The 21,534-nt window shown below is 31.8% G+C and overlaps 1 protein-coding gene across 1 annotated transcript in view; it reads right to left on the reverse strand.

Moving 5' to 3' along the window:
- The window catches only part of LOC143229945 (eukaryotic translation initiation factor 5-like), a 52,254-nt gene that overhangs the window by 10,736 nt on the left and 19,984 nt on the right, over positions 1–21,534 (reverse strand). Inside the window, exons 7-9 of the mRNA XM_076462829.1 lie at positions 13,550–13,711; positions 10,243–10,407; positions 5,495–5,629 (exon numbers count right to left, since the gene is read on the reverse strand). Coding sequence (XP_076318944.1) covers positions 5,495–5,629; positions 10,243–10,407; positions 13,550–13,711 — 462 coding nt within the window. The remainder of the gene's footprint in view (positions 1–5,494; positions 5,630–10,242; positions 10,408–13,549; positions 13,712–21,534) is intronic.

Consider the following 21,534-nt stretch of genomic DNA (forward strand, 5'->3'; position numbering starts at 1 on the left):
TCACCCAATCTTTTTTAATAATCCCTTTATAGAAAAAGATCAACAGCACTAACCAATCTTTCTGAACAAACTATCTAGAAAGAGTAAAGCAAATATAACCAATCTTTGAAAACAAATATCTGAGAAGAGTTCAACTAAGTTAACCCTTCCATTTTGAGTTAAGTCAGCACCTAACCATGAAGGCATCCAAACTATGACTTTTTGATAATGTACAGATTCTGAAGATTATTAGTAAACATTATGAATCTTTCTTACACAAAATATATCTTTCAATTAAGCATTAAGATTTTTAATTAAAGATTTTCTTTCAGAATGTTGACTCTTAAACTGTCCAGAGTATTGTTTATTTTTGGATTAGAAATACTTTTATGCATCAGAATTTCACACATGATATCTTTATAACCTCCAGATAATCATGACATCTTTATAACCTCCAGATAATCATGACATCATTATAACCTCCAGATAATCATGACATCATTATTACCTCCAGATAATCATGACATCTTTATAACCTCCAGATAATCATCAAATTTCTATAAGATAAATCTTTATTTTATCTGTTGTTTTCACTATCAGATCAGAATCTCTACTTGTTCAGTAGACTTGATATCTTAACCACGATAAACAAATATGAAATAAATATAAGTTGTGTTTTTCTAGAATGATTATAACTTGATTACACAAAGGTTTAGTTTAAATCTCATAACATTATACATTTATTATACTAAACTTTCAGCCATTGCTGGCTAACATCACAGACGTTGCACTAATGCAGTGCATGTGCAATAATATTACTGTACCCAAAAATATAAAACTGACTTTTAGAAATGTGACCTGTTTTGACTGTGTTTTAGTGGACTACTATACTTTGTAAAATAGTCACATTTCACTTTTAATACAATATATATGTATATATATTACTAATTCAAAACTTCAGAACAGTAAATAAGTATAGTAAACAATTATATCTTCCAGATATGACTTTTGCACTCATTCACTGTTTGCTATAGGTTGCTAAGCCTTTTAAAATTTCTGACACGGAAAATGAGAAATAAGAAAAATCATAACAATGTAAAGACCACATGAGCTCTACTATACTTCATTACACACTGCATCAACACCACAAGAACTCTACTACACTTCATTACACACTGCATCAACACCACAAGAACTCTACTACACTTCATTACACATTGCATCAACACCACAAGAACTTTACTACACTTCATTACACATTGCATCAACACCACAAGAACTCTACTACACTTCATTACACATTGCATCAACACCACAAGAACTCTACTACACTTCATTACACATTGCATCAACACCACAAGAACTCTACTACACTTCATTACACATTGCATCAACACCACAAGAACTCTACTACACTTCATTACACATTGCATCAACACCACAAGAACTCTACTACACTTCATTACACATTGCATCAACACCACAAGGAACTCTACTACACTTCATTACACATTGCATCAACACCACAAGAACTCTACTATACTACATTACACATTGCATCAATACCACAAGAACTCTACTATACTACATTACACACTGCATCAATACCACAAGAACTCTACTATACTACATTACACACTGCATCAATACCACAAGAACTCTACTATACTGCATTACACACTGTATCAATACCACAAGAACTCTACTGTACTTCATTACACACTGTATCAATACCACAAGAACTCTACTATACTGCATTACACATTGCATCAATACCACAAGAACTCTACTATACTGCATTACACATTGCATCAATACCACAAGAACTCTACTACACTGCATTACACATTGCATCAATACCACAAGAACTCTACTACGCTTCATTACACGTTGCATCAATACCACAAGAACTCTACTATGCTTCATTGGACACTGCATCAATACCACAAGAACTTTACTGTACTTCATTAGACACTGCATCAATACCACAAGAACTTTACTGTACTTCATTAGACACTGCATCAATACTACAAGAACTCTACTGTACTGCATTACACACTGTATCAATACCACAAGAACTCTACTGTACTGCATTACACACTGTATCAATACCACAAGAACTCTACTATACTGCATTACACACTGTATCAATACCACAAGAACTCTACTATACTGCATTACACACTGTATCAATACCACAAGAACTCTACTGTACTTCATCACACACTGTATCAATACCACAAGAACTCTACTGTACTTCATCACACACTGTATCAATACCACAAGAACTCTACTGTACTGCATTACACACTGTATCAATACCACAAGAACTCTACTGTACTTCATTACACACTGTATCAATACCACAAGAATTCTACTGTACTTCATTACACACTGTATCAATACCACAAGAATTCTACTGTACTTCATTACACACTGTATCAATACCACAAGAACTCTACTGTACTTCATCACACACTGTATCAATACCACAAGAACTCTACTGTACTTCATCACACACTGTATCAATACCACAAGAACTCTACTGTACTTCATTACACACTGTATCAATACCACAAGAACTCTACTGTACTGCATTACACACTGTATCAATACCACAAGAACTCTACTATACTGCATTACACACTGTATCAATACCACAAGAACTCTACTATACTGCATTACACACTGTATCAATATCACAAGAATTCTACTACACTTCATTACACATTGCATCAACACCACAAGAACTCTACTACACTTCATTACACATTGCATCAACACCACAAGAACTCTACTACACTTCATTACACATTGCATCAATACCACAAGAACTCTACTATACTACATTACACATTGCATCAATACCACAAGAACTCTACTATACTACATTACACACTGCATCAATACCACAAGAACTCTACTATACTACATTACACACTGCATCAATACCACAAGAACTCTACTATACTGCATTACACACTGTATCAATACCACAAGAACTCTACTGTACTTCATTACACACTGTATCAATACCACAAGAACTCTACTATACTGCATTACACATTGCATCAATACCACAAGAACTCTACTACACTGCATTACACATTGCATCAATACCACAAGAACTCTACTACACTTCATTACACATTGCATCAATACCACAAGAACTCTACTATACTTCATTAGACACTGCATCAATACCACAAGAACTTTACTGTACTTCATTAGACACTGCATCAATACCACAAGAACTTTACTGTACTTCATTAGACACTGCATCAATACTACAAGAACTCTACTGTACTGCATTACACACTGTATCAATACCACAAGAACTCTACTGTGCTGCATTACACACTGTATCAATACCACAAGGAACTCTACTGTACTTCATCACACACTGTATCAATACCACAAGAACTCTACTGTACTTCATCACACACTGTATCAATACCACAAGAACTCTACTATACTGCATTACACACTGTATCAATACCACAAGAACTCTACTGTACTTCATTACACACTGTATCAATACCACAAGAATTCTACTATACTTCATTACACACTGTATCAATACCACAAGAACTCTACTGTACTTCATTACACACTGTATCAATACCACAAGAACTCTACTGTACTTCATCACACACTGTATCAATACCACAAGAACTCTACTGTACTTCATTACACACTGTATCAATACCACAAGAACTCTACTGTACTGCATTACACACTGTATCAATACCACAAGAACTCTACTATACTGCATTACACACTGTATCAATATCACAAGAATTCTACTATACTTCATTACACATTGTAACTAAGTTGTATTTAAATCTAAATGAAATATCAAGTCGACTAAAGACTCAACCTACCTTCTTGAAGTCATTTTAAAAGGAGAAGATGATGTCATAACACTTAAAAATGGCTGAGAAAGCCACTCAGGGGACAATCTGAAATTTCAATTGGTCATTTATGTCATAGACAGAAGTGTATATAACGGAGATTTTCCAAAACTGGAAAGAAGTGAGTGGGGCCACTGTGTTTGATTCAGTACACAACTGATATCTCAGCAAATAGAAAACACAAGAGGTTATCTTGTATTAAAGTCTGTCAATATTGGTAATTTGAGTTCCTAATTCATGCAAAACAATAGAACTTATATCTTGACATCACAAACAGTTTTTCATTCATTCATCATACCACACGACAGAAAAATCCATTTTTAGATGCATTTTTAAAATATTTACTTTCAAATTAAGAAATTAAGTAATTTATAATATTATTAAATAAAAATTATTCAGTGCTTTACTTTCACAAGTATCAAAAGTAGGCTTAAATTTTACAAACAACAGAAGTCTGGTTACGTACTTTATTTTGGAGTCTGGTTACGTACTTTTTTTTTTAAGTCTGGTTACGTACTTTTTTTTTTAAGTCTGGTTACGTACTTTTTTTTTTAAGTCTGGTTACGTACTTTTTTTTTAAGTCTGGTTACATACTTTTTTTTTTAAGTCTGGTTACGTACTTTTTTTGAAGTCTGGTTACGTACTTTTTTTTTAAGTCTGGTTACGTACTTTTTTTTGAAGTCTGGTTACGTACTTTTTTTTGAAGTCTGGTTACGTACTTTATTTTGAAGTCTGGTTACGTACTTTATTTTGAAGTCTGGTTACGTACTTTATTTTGAAGTCTGGTTACATACTTTATTTTGAAGTCTGGTTACGTACTTTTTTTAAGTCTGGTTACGTACTTTATTTCAAGTGTCTCATTTTAATTCTTTGTTTATTCATTATTATAAAAAGAAATTAAAATGTAAAAATTGAAATATTTTTAGTTAAGACTGAGTAAAATAAGTAATAATAATAATAATATAATAAAAATGGTTCACAAAGCATGGACTTGTATAAGCAGCTTGTGGTAGGTAGTGTAATTTGATTGTATAACATGAACTGCACATGCCTCAAGTAACAACTTATTTTAGCATGAATACTAGTGAAACATCATTAAAAGGACAGTAAAACTGTAAAAATTAATTATAAATATACTGTCATAAGCTTAAGACTATTTCAAAGTAAACAAATGCAGTTTCATGCTATGTTTGAATTTGACCAATCCTGTATCAAGTTAAGGTAGATAAAATATAAATTGGAATGCATTTTGGAAGCTTTAGAATTTACATTAGTATGAAATTTTTGAGATAAAGAAAAGTGATCTTTAATCTTACCATGAAAATCACTTTGCACATAAACTATTAATAACACTTCACTAAAAATACTTTTTGTATGTGAAAGACATAATTTTAACTGTAAGACTGCTAAACTCTATAAAGCTATATACACTATACTAGAAGTCAGAAGCATTGAATCTACTAAAACTTTATGAATGAGTAGAAAGAGGTCAAGTGTTCAGTCAAATTGACTGAACTCACGTTGAAAGAGTATTTTTACACAGTATTTTTACTTAAAAACAGTTTTTTGTTTCATAACAACAAACCATTCACTAAACATACCTCAACTGACTCTTCACCTCTCTCCTCATCAGAAGATGACTCTTCTTCTTCAGCCTCCTGTAACCACTTGATGAATGGTTTAGCTTTATCATGTATTTCATTTCCAATTTCCTTACTCACATACTTCTTGGAAACCTATATAATAAACATCAGATTTAATACCACAAAGTGGAAATAGTTACTAATTATTTCTGATAGCAAGGTAGGTCAAAACTAAACATTCAAGTTAATGTAGTATATTTTAAATCAATAAAGATGATACATTCACTGATTACACTGTCCAGGGTGGCAAGCTTTTTGTTTGTTTTAACACAACTATCTCTTCTAGAAAATAATGTATTCAGGTAAATCTAATTGTCTATATACACACACCTCATGTCTTATTTATCCCTTTCCAACTTGGGTATTCTTTACTATGCATGACAATGTTTTATTTCTCACATTCAATATTTTAAACTACTTTTTGTTTAGGTTATACCATTTAATATCACAAAAAAATTAACTTAACCTATACCTTAATGGTACATAAATTCTTTATTCTATCAGACAACAAAAAAATTCTGAACCTCCCCTAGTGTTACAATAACATCTCTATTTTATCCACTGCTCTTTCAAAATGTATGAAATTAATCATATATTGCTTCCTATAATATCATCATTTCAAAATGTATGAAATTAATCATATATTGCTTCCTATAATATCATCATTTCAAAATGTATGAAATTAATCATATATTGCTTCCTATAATATCATCATTGCTCAGACAAACCATAGTTTGTATAGCCTCCAAATCTGTTTGATTACAAAGCTATAAAAAGAACATCCTGCAACATCTAGCTCTTTCAGCTTCTCTTTCTTATTTAATTATAACCAACAGAAAAATGAAGGTTTTCATCTATCAAATGACATTGTATAACTGTGTTCTGAACAGATAAACATCAAGTTCACTCAGAGTACAAGCTTCATTCCCATGAGAAAAGTTAACAACTAGCTTAAATAAATTTGTAAGGCTCTTATTGCACATTTAGAAAGCCAGGATAATTTTAACAGTCAGAGAAAATTTTTGCATGTTATTTTGCTATATTCGTTGGTGCATTATTTAATGAACTACTACCATAAGTATAAACTTAAGTCTATAATCAACAGTTGGGAACTGCTACCATTAGTATTAAGTTAAGACTACAATCAACAGTTGAGAACAACCACCATTAGTATTAAGTTAAGACTACAATCAACAGTTGAGAACAACCACCATTAGTATTAAGTTAAGACTATAATCAACAGTTGAGAACAACTACCATTAGTATTAAGTTAAGACTATAATCAACAGTTGAGAACAACTACCATTAGTATTAAGTTAAGACTACAATCAACAGTTGAGAACAACTACCATTAGTATTAAGTTAAGACTACAATCAACAGTTGAGAACAACTACCATTAGTATTAAGTTAAGACTACAATCAACAGTTGAGAACAACTACCATTAGTATTGAGTTAAGACTACAATCAACAGTTGAGAACAACTACCATTAGTATTGAGTTAAGACTACAATCAACAGTTGAGAACAACTACCATTAGTATTGAGTTAAGACTACAATCAACAGTTGAGAACAACTACCATTAGTATTGAGTTAAGACTACAATCAACAGTTGAGAACAACTACCATTAGTATTGAGTTAAGACTACAATCAACAGTTGAGAACAACTACCATTAGTATAAACTTGAGACTGTAATCAACGGTTGAGAACAACTATCATTAGTATAAACTTGAGACTGTAATCAACAGTTGAGAACAAGAAAAAAAAGAAGTAAATTGTTGCTGGTTTATTTTTATTTATTATGATACGAGTCTTTCAGTTGACACTGTAGTACCGACTAAAACGAGTCTTTCAGTTGACACTGTAGTACCGACTAAAACGAGTCTTTCAGTTGACACTGTAGTACCGACTAAAACGAGTCTTTCAGTTGACACTGTAATACCGACTAAAACGAGTCTTTCAGTTGACACTGTAATACCGACTAAAACGAGTCTTTCAGTTGACATTGTAATACTAACTAAAATGAGTCTTTCAGTTAACATTGTAAGTCTTTCACATACAAAAATTCATATTTCAAAGTACTTTTAATAAACTAAAATAAAGATTTGTCCATTAATATAACATGTATTTGATTTGGATAGTCCATGTGGCAAAGTGACTTTCATGTTAAAATTAAAAATAAGTTTTCCTTATCTTAGAAATCTTAAATTTCTTTTGTGTAATCTCTAAAACCTCCTAAATATATTTCAAATGTTATTTTTTTTACCCTAACTCAAAACAAGATCATTTTGACTAACATTGTAACCACAAAAAATCAAAACCTGAAATTACTTTTCTTTCTAGAATGACTTCAAATTGTAACATGAAACTACATTATCCTAAGGAGCTTTAAGTTTACAATTGAATTGTATTGTTTTACTGTCTTTTGAACAATGTCCAACAATTGATTGTAAATCACTCTGGGCATATGCAGCTCATGTTACATTTGAATTACATTACCCAAAAGCTACTACAACCAATACAGGCAACTATCATGTGTTTCTCTTGAAACATTTTTATATATTATTGATATTATTTATTTTAGTTAATCTAATCTTAACCTAAAAAGATTCCTATGTTTACAGTTTACTTTTATAATTATACATATAGAATTAACAACGGAAAACAAGAAATAAAATACTTATTTAATCTTTTTCTCAATTGTTGAAGAAAGAGTGAACCTTTATGTTTTTATACTACTCATAACATTGCACTTAATTTTATTTAATTAAACAACATAATGCAGACGAAGCTTCAAATATTAGACAAGTTCATCCAAACCAGTTAACTTCCCACAGGAGCAATATTGGTGCTCTTGAGTAAAACTGACATTTTATCATTCAAAAGATAACTTAATACAATGCATCATTTGATAGATAAAAAACCTTGACTCCCTGATAAGTAATATACAGTTAAACATCAGAGTGAACTATTAACAAATTACACTATGTAACACAATCTTTACTTTTACTGGTTCCTGGACAGAAAGTGTTATTTTCCAATTACTTAGGCCTAAAGTAAATGGAAAAGACCTATTTTTTCTTCAAACTTTGCTATTGTGACCTGGAAGCGTATAACGAAAACATGTTTGTTTGTTTGTTTGTTTTTTGGAATTTCGCACAAAGCTACTCGAGGGCTATCTGTGCTAGCCGTCCCTAATTTAGCAGTGTAAGACTAGAGGGAAGGCAGCTAGTCATCACCACCCACCGCCAACTCTTGGGCTACTCTTTTACCAACGAATAGTGGGATTGACCGTCACATTATACACCCCCACGGCTGGGAGGGCGAGCATGTTTAGCGCGACGCGGGCGCGAACCCGCGACCCTCGGATTACGAGTCGCACGCCTTACGCGCTCGGCCATGCCGGGCCCACGAAAACATGATGGGAGACTATATTTGGGGGCTGATATCTGAAAGTGATTTACAGCCACAAACCTCAGAAAACTACTCACTTCTAAACATTTTTATATAACTTTAGTATAAATACATGTAAATCTTGATTCATATGTTGTTTTATTCAGACCTTATGTAAATGGAAATGTGCAAATTTGCCCGTTTTTTACACAGAAAATAAGTTAATTTATAAATTTAATTATCCAGGCCACAAAAGCAAAGTTTGAAGGGAATAATTGCCATTTTCTGTACTTTTACAACATAAGCAATTAAGAAATAACACATACTATCAAGGACCAAATTTGTGTTGCAGAGTGTTATGAAAGAGAATGTAACAGGTGGATGGGTGGAAGAGGTCTGATTTTCTATTGAATAGCTCTCTAACCAAACTAAGTTGAAGACTAACAACTGGGGTTTGTGTGAACAATACAATTCTATATAGAGTAATGTATATCTAATTTGGTACTTTTTCAAAAGGTGTTGAATAAAATAGAGATAATGACATGCTAAAGGAAAATGTGTGACACATATGAGGAAATGAGGATTTTTTAAAATATTACCTTAAAACTTATTATACTATTAAAATACAGATAAGCTAAGATTTTATGTTATTTTAATTAATATAACAAAGTAGTTTAATTTAACAAAAGTTTGAATTAAAGATACTAAAAATGTGTGTTGTGTATAGTAAAGGATACCCATGCCAATAGGATTAAACAAATAATTTGTTTTAGCTAATACTACTAGAATCAGAGTTAGACTCCATAAATTCATTGGGAAACCTTTTGTATAATATTTTTAAAAATTTGATTTTCTGTGTACAAATACACTCAATGTTCACTAAGAGTTTGTAAAGTTTTGTTGAGATATACTTACAACATTAAAAGTTATAGTATGGATGCATTTAAGGTTATCTGGTGAATACAAAGTCAATGTGATAAGGATTACATAGAGTTAAACATGTCTAAAATTATTTAATTAATTCACAGAATAATCTTTTCCAAAGATGCCAACCATTTTATCTGGTAAAGTGTGACAGTTATGAAATCTCTAGAAAAACACCCTTTCTTTAAACATGTCTAACAGTATTTAATTAATACACACACACACACGGATACACTGAAAACAATGAGAAACTACTCAATCACACATTCCAATCCTCACTTAGAATAGCTTCATTTCTAACTCCACAGCTGCTAATAAAATGCAACTGAAAAACAATTACTGAAACTTTAAAGAAATAGATGTAAAAAACAATGGAAGTATTTGTTACCTTCTTGGCCCAGTCTATTAAAACTTCTTCTTCTAGTACGTCACTGTCATAGAAAGCTTTCAGTATATAAGGGACTTTGTTCATGAGTGAGTCCTTGTGCAGCTGCACCACCTGTTCCACTCCTCCTAGTAAGTACTTTTGGGCCTTGTGGTTTTCATGAGTGAACTTCAGAGATAGAGTACAAGTATTTTCATGAAACTTAACATTTCCTAACAGTACAAATGCAATTCCAATAGGTACTTACCTTTCTTCACATAAAACTATCCCAATCTGAACACATACACAGCATGTGACGACTCTCACCAATAGTATGGTCCCACTGTATTGGCATAGCTAGCTACCAATGTTATTCCCATTTCATCCTTACTTTTGAGAAGAGACAGACTTTAAAAGAACACTGGCAAGTGTGTAAGAAGTAACTGTCGGAAATAGATGTTTAGCGTAAGGAAACATTAACTTATTGTCTAACCTCTTCTCACAGATAGCTATAATCCCAGACTGCAAAAAAAGATGAGGAACTGAAAAGTGGGATGAAAATATCAAAGGTGGAAAGTAGACCATCACATTTGTTAAATGAACACAGACAAAGGTCTGATGGAATGAGAAATGAAAGATTCATCCCATGGAGTTAGTCCACAGGATGAAGCAATGGACCTAACAAAACCACATATGAAAACAGTGTGATGATGTCTGGATGACCAATGTTTAAATGAGGTTAAAATGAAGTAGAAATTGAGACAGAGAAAGCTGTATAAGTGAAGTAACTTAGTGGATTTTTAGGGTATCGGTATAGTAATTCATATATATATATATATATATATATATATTCCAAACACATCACTTTTCCCATCTCTATATATGAATATGGATGAACCTTATGATTAGGATTAGCAAATATAATTTGCAAAAAAATATTTATCATACACACAAAGATACACACGTATGATATTCAATATGGTATTGTATTTAACAAAATTCTGGTACATTAGAGATTTGTACCTTGTTTTATTACAGCAGTTTTTAGAACATATTACTCTACATTGAAAGAAAAATTAATTACTGAATAATATGTTTTTAAAGTGATAAGTAAGCAGTTTAAGCCCAAAATATACTAGCTAAACCAAAACAGACTATTTATATTGCTGGAAACTATTTACTGGTTGCTGTGCAACCAAGATAATGTAGGGAATAACATTTTCATAAACAGTTACACACATTTAAATACTTGAATTTATTGGATCTGATACAACCCGTACAGAGTCATATCATAAATATTTTCTCTCACTTTTATAAAGAAATTCAGATAATTTTTGTTCCAACAACTATGTTGTTAAGAAGTTGATAACTTATACTCCAATGTGTTCTCAGTCAGGATTTGGACAAACATTGTAGGAAATGTTCGCTTAGACTTATCAGATAAGCCTGGACTTTCTAGAAAGCCACAAACATTTTGTAATACTTTAGACAACTATCAACAAGTAAGAATCTTACATTACTATGTTTTCAATGCAGGGAAAGTTTGGGAATTGCGCTGCATGACCTTATTTTATATTGACATTGTCAAACCCAGTAAACAGTGGAGATTTACTGCTTTATATCCCTGAAGAGGTATACAGTAAGACAAACCAAAATAAGAAGGTGCCAGAAAACCAGTCTTTTCTTTGGTTGTATTTTTCTTTTTCTGAAATATCATTGAGCAGAAAAGAAAACATCATCTGAACATATGAATATACCTCACTGCAAATTAAAACTTGTATCTTCTCTACAGGTAAAACCAAATACCTGAGAAGTCATACCAGAAGCATTTTCATATGTCACAGGAGTTTTAATGTATACATTAAACTAAACTTCATTCTAAGATCTCTTATAATTTGGTAACAAGAAAAACTATAAAAAAATTTAAGCAACAGAATGAAAATACAGTAAAATAAAGCTGTTGAAAATAAAATGAAATGGCTGAGAAGCATAATCACAAACATGCAAAAACATGTCAGAACAATGTCATGCCAACCAATAAAGTGAGGATTGAGTGAGAACAGTAGAGGAAGCTACCTCATACAATATAAATAGCACAATATTACTGGTGGAGAGTAGTCACATGCTATGTTCAATTGCATGTAACAGACTTCCCATTATATGTTTACTTTAGTGGTTACATTTGTTTCTGTATAGCTTTCTTTTTGCATGTGATGTATATTTTTGACTGTGTATTGCCCAAGTCCCATCTGTTCTTGAAAAAATTTCTTGAAAGTGAGAAGCAACAATATTTGTTTCTGAAAACATGCAAGATCATCATTGCAAGCACACTTGGTAAATGTCCTAGAGCCTTGCATGATTCCTATAAAAAGGAACTAGCCAAGAGACAGAGAAGAATATTCTTAGCCAGCTTCAGTAGGTGTGCCTTAAACCTAGGAAGTTATAATTGTGATGAGAGTCTACTAATGGGAAAACTACACAATTTGGTCAAAAACATTTATACATATTTCAAACATTACAAACATCAGCGAATTACTTCAGACATTAGAATTTCTATGAGAACATTAATTCACCAGTACCAAGTGCAAGGCCAATCAAGAATCAGCAGCTATCTAGTTTAAAGGTGGTGTGAAAATATCGACTCAGAACTAATTTGTTCATCGTGGACCTGGAACATCAATAAATATTTATTTCTAGACCAGATACAAGACTCAGTGTTGTCTGTAAGTGTGTAAAACTGGTATATAAATCGTCATTTGTAGTAACTTTTAGTAATAACCATTATCATAAACAGTATTGTTTTTATATTTGTATATTAAAATATACTTGTATTAAAAAAGGAAATTGTATGTATTAATCTTGTTAGCAAATAAATTTAACACACATTAATATTTAATTAATTACTAAGCTCAAATTCAAAATTATGATTATATGAAAGAGTAATGCATCAACATATGTAATATAATAAATGAGAAACTCATCTGAAATAAATTATAATATGCAACTAATAGCATGAAACTGAAGTATTAGTCTAATTCACTGAGCATGAAAACTTTTTTAACAATACTTGGAAGGCTGAAAGAACATCGAGATAGCTTTGTGTGGGAAGATATTAATACATTGGAAAAAGTTCATATATTTGACAGTAAAATTTATGAACTTCAATGTAAAAATACCTCTGACAGGCACATAATTCCATAAATGTCGACTTCTTGAAAAGTGTAAATCAGAAATATTATAACATTCAAAACTATAAGAAAATCTGTATAATGGTAGCAAAATTATTCAGATGTTCTATTATATATTATATCTGAAATATACATTTACTCACTCTAAGAAATAAAATACGATGCATCTTGATTTGCTGGATAATATTTTCATCAAAAAGCAGTTCACAAAACACCAAAGGAGCTTTATCCTTTATATCCAATCGTTCTGCTTCAGTCATAATGTCCTTGTTGGCATTGTCAAGGGTTCCATTTTCTTTATGTTTCTACACACAGATGGTGAAAAATTGTACTATATGTTAGCAGTTTCCTCCTCTACCTTACCTTGGTGACAATTATATACTTAAAACAAAAATATTAGAGTTTTGAAAAGTTTCTATTTTACAATAACAAAAGCTCATTAAAATCATGAAAAAATAAGAGAATACCATTAAAAATATGATATGAATAGTGCTTCTTAAGACTTTACATGGTTACATAATTAAACATTACCTATAACTTCGAGACAAAAACTCCTAAATATTAGACTAACATATTACTCTAAGTTATTGTCACAACATATTTATTCGTAACCAAATCATCTAAATCAGAGAATTTTAAAGTACGACTGTAAAACTTTTGCCAATAAATTTATATAAAAGTCTTTAGAATAATACTACATCAACTTCATGTAACATTAACTACTGTACCACAAAAAAATGGTGGGAACAACCAGTTTGGTACTAAATATTCAAAGTTAAGGAAATTTCTTACAGCTCAACAAATCTTTTTCATGAAGAAATATTACATTATCTGAAGCTCTGATAAAGTTGATGGAAGCTTCAGGTTGTCTGATATTTTTTCTTTGTAACAGACAGACCACAACTTAAGCTCTGATAATCTTGGTTTTGTAACAGACACACTGAAGCTTCCATTTACAAGATTATAAAAATTTGTACTTAAATATTTCTCTAAACTAAATTAAAAATCTTTCATTCCTTACAATTCAAAAGCATAAAAATAAAATTACTAAAATGCTAAGAGTTGTTTAAGTTATATATATCAATGTATTTATTTAAATGATTTCAGCAGGTCCAAGTCATCAGTGGCATTAGCAGTCATTAAAGTTTAATAATACTTCATGTATGTCATGTTGCTACACCAACAGTATACACATATTTTGATAAAAGATTCATGAAACATTATAAATACTGACACAAAAAATGATTTAAAAAAGAAAATACAACATCAACTTAAACACGACTGACAACTTTCGTTCCAAAAACTTAGTGACAAATTCTCTACTTAACATTCAAAAGAATCCTTATCAACATACACACAGTACAATATTTAACAATAAATAAAAACATGCCAACTCAAAATATCCATTAAACAAAAATACTGAAACAAATTCACAAGCAGATACAGGAATGGAAAAGTTCCCAGAGTTAACTAGCCAGAAAAATTATTATTAGTTAACTAATTCCTTGCCTTCAATTGTATTTAAAATCAATACCCCCGCCACTAGAAAAAACTAAAATCTCTCTCGAGAGCCATTTATGAATTAAAGAAGAAAAGCAATAAGTACAAAGTCATGCTAAGTGTGTAGAGCACTTAGTGAATGTACAATATACTATACTAATACAACTCTTTACTCTAAAACCAAGTCATGCTAAGTGTGTAGAGCACTTAGTGAATGTACAATATACTATATTAATACTACTCTTTACTCTAAAACCAAGTCATGCTAAGTGTGTAGAGCACTTTGTGAATGTACAATATACTATATTAATACTACTCTTTACTCTAAAACCAAGTCATGCTAAGTGTGTAGAGCACTTAGTGATGTACAATATACTATATTAATACAACTCTTTACTCTAAAACCAAGTCATGCTAAGTGTGTAGAGCACTTAGTGAATGTACAATATACTATATTAATACTACTCTTTACTCTAAAACCAAGTCATGCTAAGTGTGTAGAGCACTTTGTGAATGTACAATATATTATATTAATACTACTCTTTACTCTAAAACCAAGTCATGCTAAGTGTGTAGAGCACTTAGTGATGTACAATATACTATATTAATACTACTCTTTACTCTAAAACCAAGTCATGCTAAGTGTGTAGAGCACTTAGTGATGTACAATATACTATATTAATACTACTCTTTACTCTAAAACCAAGTCATGCTAAGTGTGTAGAGCACTTAGTGAATGTACAATATACTATATTAATACAACTCTTTACTCTAAAACCAAGTCATGCTAAGTGTGTAGAGCACTTAGTGAATGTACAATATACTATATTAATACAACTCTTTACTCTAAAACCAAGTCATGCTAAGTGTGTAGAGCACTTTGTGAATGTACAATATACTATATTAATACAACTCTTTACTCTAAAACCAAGTCATGCTAAGTGTGTAGAGCACTTAGTGAATGTACAATATACTATATTAATACAACTCTTTACTCTAAAACCAAGTCATGCTAAGTGTGTAGAGCACTTAGTGAATGTACAATATACTATATTAATACAACTCTTTACTCTAAAACCAAGTCATGCTAAGTGTGTAGAGCACTTTGTGAATGTACAATATACTATATTAATACAACTCTTTACTCTAAAACCAAGTCATGCTAAGTGTGTAGAGCACTTAGTGAATGTACAATATACTATATTAATACAACTCTTTACTCTAAAACCAAGTCATGCTAAGTGTGTAGAACACTTTGTGATGTACAATATACTATATTAATACTACTCTTTACTCTAAAACCAAGTCATGCTAAGTGTGTAGAGCACTTAGTGAATGTACAATATACTATATTAATACAACTCTTTACTCTAAAACCAAGTCATGCTAAGTGTGTAGAGCACTTTGTGAATGTACAATATACTATATTAATACAACTCTTTACTCTAAAACCAAGTCCTGCTAAGTCTGTAGAGCACTTTGTGAATGTACAATATACTATATTAATACTACTCTTTACTCTAAAACCAAGTCATGCTAAGTGTGTAGAGCACTTTGTGAATGTACAATATACTATATTAATACAACTCTTTACTCTAAAACCAAGTCATGCTAAGTGTGTAGAGCACTTTGTGAATGTACAATATACTATATTAATACAACTCTTTACTCTAAAACCAAGTCATGCTAAGTGTGTAGAGCACTTTGTGAATGTACAATATACTATATTAATACAACTCTTTACTCTAAAACCAAGTTATGTTAAGTGTGTAGAGCTCTTTGTGAATGTACAATATACTATATTAATACAACTCTTTACTCTAAAACCAAGTCATGCTAAGTGTGTAGAGCACTTTGTGAATGTACAATATACTATATTAATACAACTCTTTACTCTAAAACCAAGTCATGCTAAGTGTGTAGAGCACTTTGTGAATGTACAATATACTATATTAATACAACTCTTTACTCTAAAACCAAGTCATGCTAAGTGTGTAGAGCACTTTGTGAATGTACAATATACTATATTAATACAACTCTTTATTCTAAAACCAAGTCATGCTAAGTGTGTAGAGCACTTTGTGAATGTACAATATACTATATTAATACTACTCTTTACTCTAAAACCAGGTAGAGGTATGTAAACTATGATCTAAAACTAGATGTACATCTGTACACTTTACCTCAGAACCAAGTAGAGGTGTGAACTATATAAAACTAGATGTACATCTGTACACTTTACCTTAAAACCAGGTAGAGGTATGTAAACTATGATCTGAAACTAGATGTACATCTGTACACTTTACCTGAGAACCAGGTAGAGGTGTGTAAACTATGATCTAAAACTAGATGTATATCTGTACACTTTACCTTAAAACCAGGTAGAGGTGTGTAAACTATGATCTGAAACTAGATGTACATCTGTACACTTTACCTCAGAACCAGGTAGAGGTGTGTAAACTATGATCTAAAACTAGATGTACATCTGTACACTTTACCTTAAAACCAGGTAGAGGTATGTAAACTATAATCTGAAACTAGATGTATATCTGTATACTTTACCACAGAACCAGGTAGAGGTGTGTAAACTATGATCTGAAACTAGATGTACATCTGTACACTTTACCTCAGAACCAGGTAGAGGTATGTAAACTATAATCTGAAACTAGATGTAGATCTGTACACTTTACCTCAGAACCAAGTAGAGGTGTGTAAACTATATAAAACTAGATGTGTATCTGTACACTTTACCTCAGAACCAGGTAGAGGTATGTAAACTATATAAAACTAGATATACATCTGTACACTTTACCTCAGAACCAGGTAGAGGTATGTAAACTATATAGAACTAGATGTAGATCTGTACACTTTACCTCAGAACCAGGTAGAGGTGTGTAAACTGTGATCTAAAATGAGATGTAGGTTTGAACATTAATTCTGAAAGTTATATATATATATATATAGTTTTAAAAGTAAATGGCTGTAAATAAAAACAGGCAGAAATGTGTAAATTATCATCTAACACCAGGTGAAAGTTTGTATACTTTCATCTGAAACTACCAGATACTGAAACTACCAGATACTAAAACTATAAACTGTCAGTTTCATATATAATTTCTACAGAGACTTTTGTTCAGATTTTCTTATTATTGTTTTGTATATTTCTATTGCTTCACTTCATTTTCTTCTCAGTATGTTTTTAAAGATTTAATCAATTTTTATGTCTTTGTTATCAAAATTCCATTTTAAATAAAACTTCACTTTCTAGATATCTTAACACTTACATTTTAACTGTATGAATACCAATATAAAGAATTAACAGTAATTTTCTTAAAAATAGTAATAAATAAATACAAAATGTGCAGTCAATGCTATGATTTGTACCATGGTGTATATTCAATATGATTGTCTAGTGGACAAATTACAAGTACCTATTTTCATTTCATCTGGTATTTCAAAGAGACAAATTGTTAGGAGGCTGAATACAATGAACTGTTGGCAAAAACATTTGGATTTCTGTACAGGGAATTAAACAGGGTTTGCTCAGAAAAGCAATTAATAAAATGACACTATATAACAAATATTCCCAAACCTTATTATTATTAATATAAAACAAATGAATAAAAACCCATGTACATAATATCAGTTTTATATATTCCAGCTTCTCTCTAACAAAGCTTACTTGATATAAAACTTCACATTTTTATGTAACTTTAAAGCTTTTTATGTTTCAAACTTGCTCTGTATGTTGAACAATGCAACATTTAATGTAGTTTTAAATTTATTAATATTTTATTCTTTTCAAATGAATACTAAATTGGAAATATTTAGAAATTCTTCTTAGGAAATATTTCAATGAAACACTTATTAACACTATAACTAGTTTTCCTATGGTCAGGAGGTTAAAACACATATACATTGCTGGCCAACATCTTAAGAACAATGAATATATTAGCCTAAATACCAGATGGTCAAACGTTTAAGACCATACTGAAATGAAGCTTTAATCAATAAACACATAACGACATTTAGACATTTGTGTTCAAGCATCAGCAATGTCAACAACTCCCACTGACATCTCCTGTGTTACACTGGGTAAAAACATGGCAAAAGTTAAAAAGTTGACAGAGTTTGAACGTAGCAGAATTGTCGAGCTGCAAAAGCAAGGTCTTTCTCAATGTGCCATTGCTGGTGAGATTGGGCGTAGTAAAACTGCTGTTGCAAATTTCTTAAAAGACCCAGAGGGATACGGAACGAGAATTTCAAGTGGTTGGCCCAAGAAAATTTCGCCGGTGTTGAGCAGGGGGATTCGACGGGTTGTCCGGCAAGACGCCAGCCGATCGTCGAACCAGATTAAGGCCCTCACGGATGCAGAATGCAGCTCAAGAACAATAAGACGGCACCTACGAGAGAAAGGCTTTAAAAACCGTAAACGTCTTCAAAGGCCACGCCTTCTTCCACACCAAGAAACAGCTCGGTTAAACTTTGCTGAGAAGCACCAAAGATGGGATGTAGAAAAGTGGAAGAATGTTTTGTTCTTTGATGTTAAAAAGTTTAACCTGGATGGTCCAGATGGCTTACAACGTTACTGGCATGATAAGGATAACCCACCGGAGACATTCACTACACGGCACAGTGTAGGAGGTTCCACCATGATCTGGGGTGCTTTCTCCTTCCATGGAACAATGGAACTTCAGGTTATACAGGGGCATCGAACAGCAGCTGGCTACATTGGCATGTTGGAGAGAGCATCCTTATTGACAGAAGGCCCTCGCTTGTGTGGAAATGACTGGATCTTTCAGTAGGACAACGCTGCAATCTATAATGCTCACAGGACAAAGGACTTTTTCATGGCAAATAACGTGATTCTTTTGGACCATCCAGCGTGTTTGCCCAAACTGAACCCCACTGAAAATGTTTGGGGGTGGATGATAAGGGAAGTCTATAGAAATGGACGTCAATTCTAAACAGTGCATGATCTTCGTGAAGCCATCTTCACCACTTTGAATAACATTCCAGCCAGCCTTCTGCAAATGCTTATATTGACCATGTCAAAACAAATGTTTGAAGTTATTCACAATGATGACCATGCAACTCACTACTGAGACCTCTTGTTGGGCATTTCCTACCCTGTTTAGCACTTCTTTTTTGGTGTGGTCTTTAACTTTTAACCAGTTAGTATTTAGGCTAATTCCATAGTGTTCGCATTTTCCCTATTAAATGCTCAAGAAGTTTTTTATATTTATTTTCCCTTTTCTTATTTTCATCTTTCAAAGCTCTACTCAAACAAATGGTTGAACCTAACAATGCAAAATGCATATTTTATGTTCATTAGCCTTAAGATTTTGGCCAGCAGTGTATCATCACATTTACAGAATAATTTAATTTGTTAATTGAAAAATGCATATGTAAAAACCTAAAAATGTTTTGTTTTATATCCTTCACATGCAAAATCTTCTTTACAATCATAAATAGTACTAATCACGGTTTTATATATTTTTTATATACTGTTTTATGTTTTAAGAAAAATAACTGAAATTTAAGAACTTAGAAATGGTCATTACACACACACACACAGTGTGTACAAAAATGAATGGTGGTGTTTTGTGAAATTGTCACTATGTTGCTATCACAATACTTATCATTATACGCATATCAACTTCTTTATACATCCACACAGTGTTGTTAAAAGATTGGTTTCAATGATGTAAGGTTCTGTCCTAGTGAGTATCATTTGAGAAAAGGTATTGCACATTCGGTGGCGAGTTGAGCTGAAGACAGTGAAGTTGGTCCAAAAACAATTTACAAGGGAATACAAAAAAGATCCACCATATGAAAATATTGCATGAAGGTGGTTCAGGACTGTTTTTGGGGGATTTAAATGTCAGATTCTATGCCCAATAGATCACAAGAAATGGGCCAATTGCACAGTCCCTAAGAAGTCCTGACCTCACTCTATTTGTTTCTGTGAGGAGGTACAAAGAACATTATGTACATCAAAAGTACTGCCAACTTGGCTCACTTATAACAAAGTGTAACTACAGCAACTGAAAGTGTTACACCACAGATTGTTGACCAAATATGAACAAACTGATTATTAATATAATGTGTACTGTGCTGTTAATGGTGAGCAAAATTGATCTTGTGTAATACCATTCTGAAAGAGACAAAACTGCATTTAAGTTTTGAATGGGCAAATAAAATAAACAAAAGTACAATACACAATTTTTTTTACCACTATATTTACTAACTCCCACCATTCATTTGTACACAACTTGTATATATTATATACACACAAGTTCATATGTAGTGTACTGCAACTGAAATGAACTATTTTACAAAATACTGGTCCACAAAAACAAAGCTAAGACAGTTCACTTTGTAAAGGCCAGTTTTATAATAATTGATTCAATAACAGGAGTGCATGTGCATAATTGTAACTTTTGTAATGTTAAGCGCTACTGAAATGTCAATAAAATAAAAATAAGTGTATATATAAACAATGTTATGAGGTTAAATGTAGCTACTTAGACTAAACATTTGTGATTTTGTGTCATATCCTGTAACTATTCTCAAACAAAAACTGTCATTTCTATTTCTTCATTTTTTGTTGCTTACCAGATTGGTC

The sequence above is a fragment of the Tachypleus tridentatus genome, chromosome 10 (genome assembly GCF_004210375.1).
Source record: "Tachypleus tridentatus isolate NWPU-2018 chromosome 10, ASM421037v1, whole genome shotgun sequence".
NCBI lineage: Eukaryota > Metazoa > Arthropoda > Merostomata > Xiphosura > Limulidae > Tachypleus > Tachypleus tridentatus.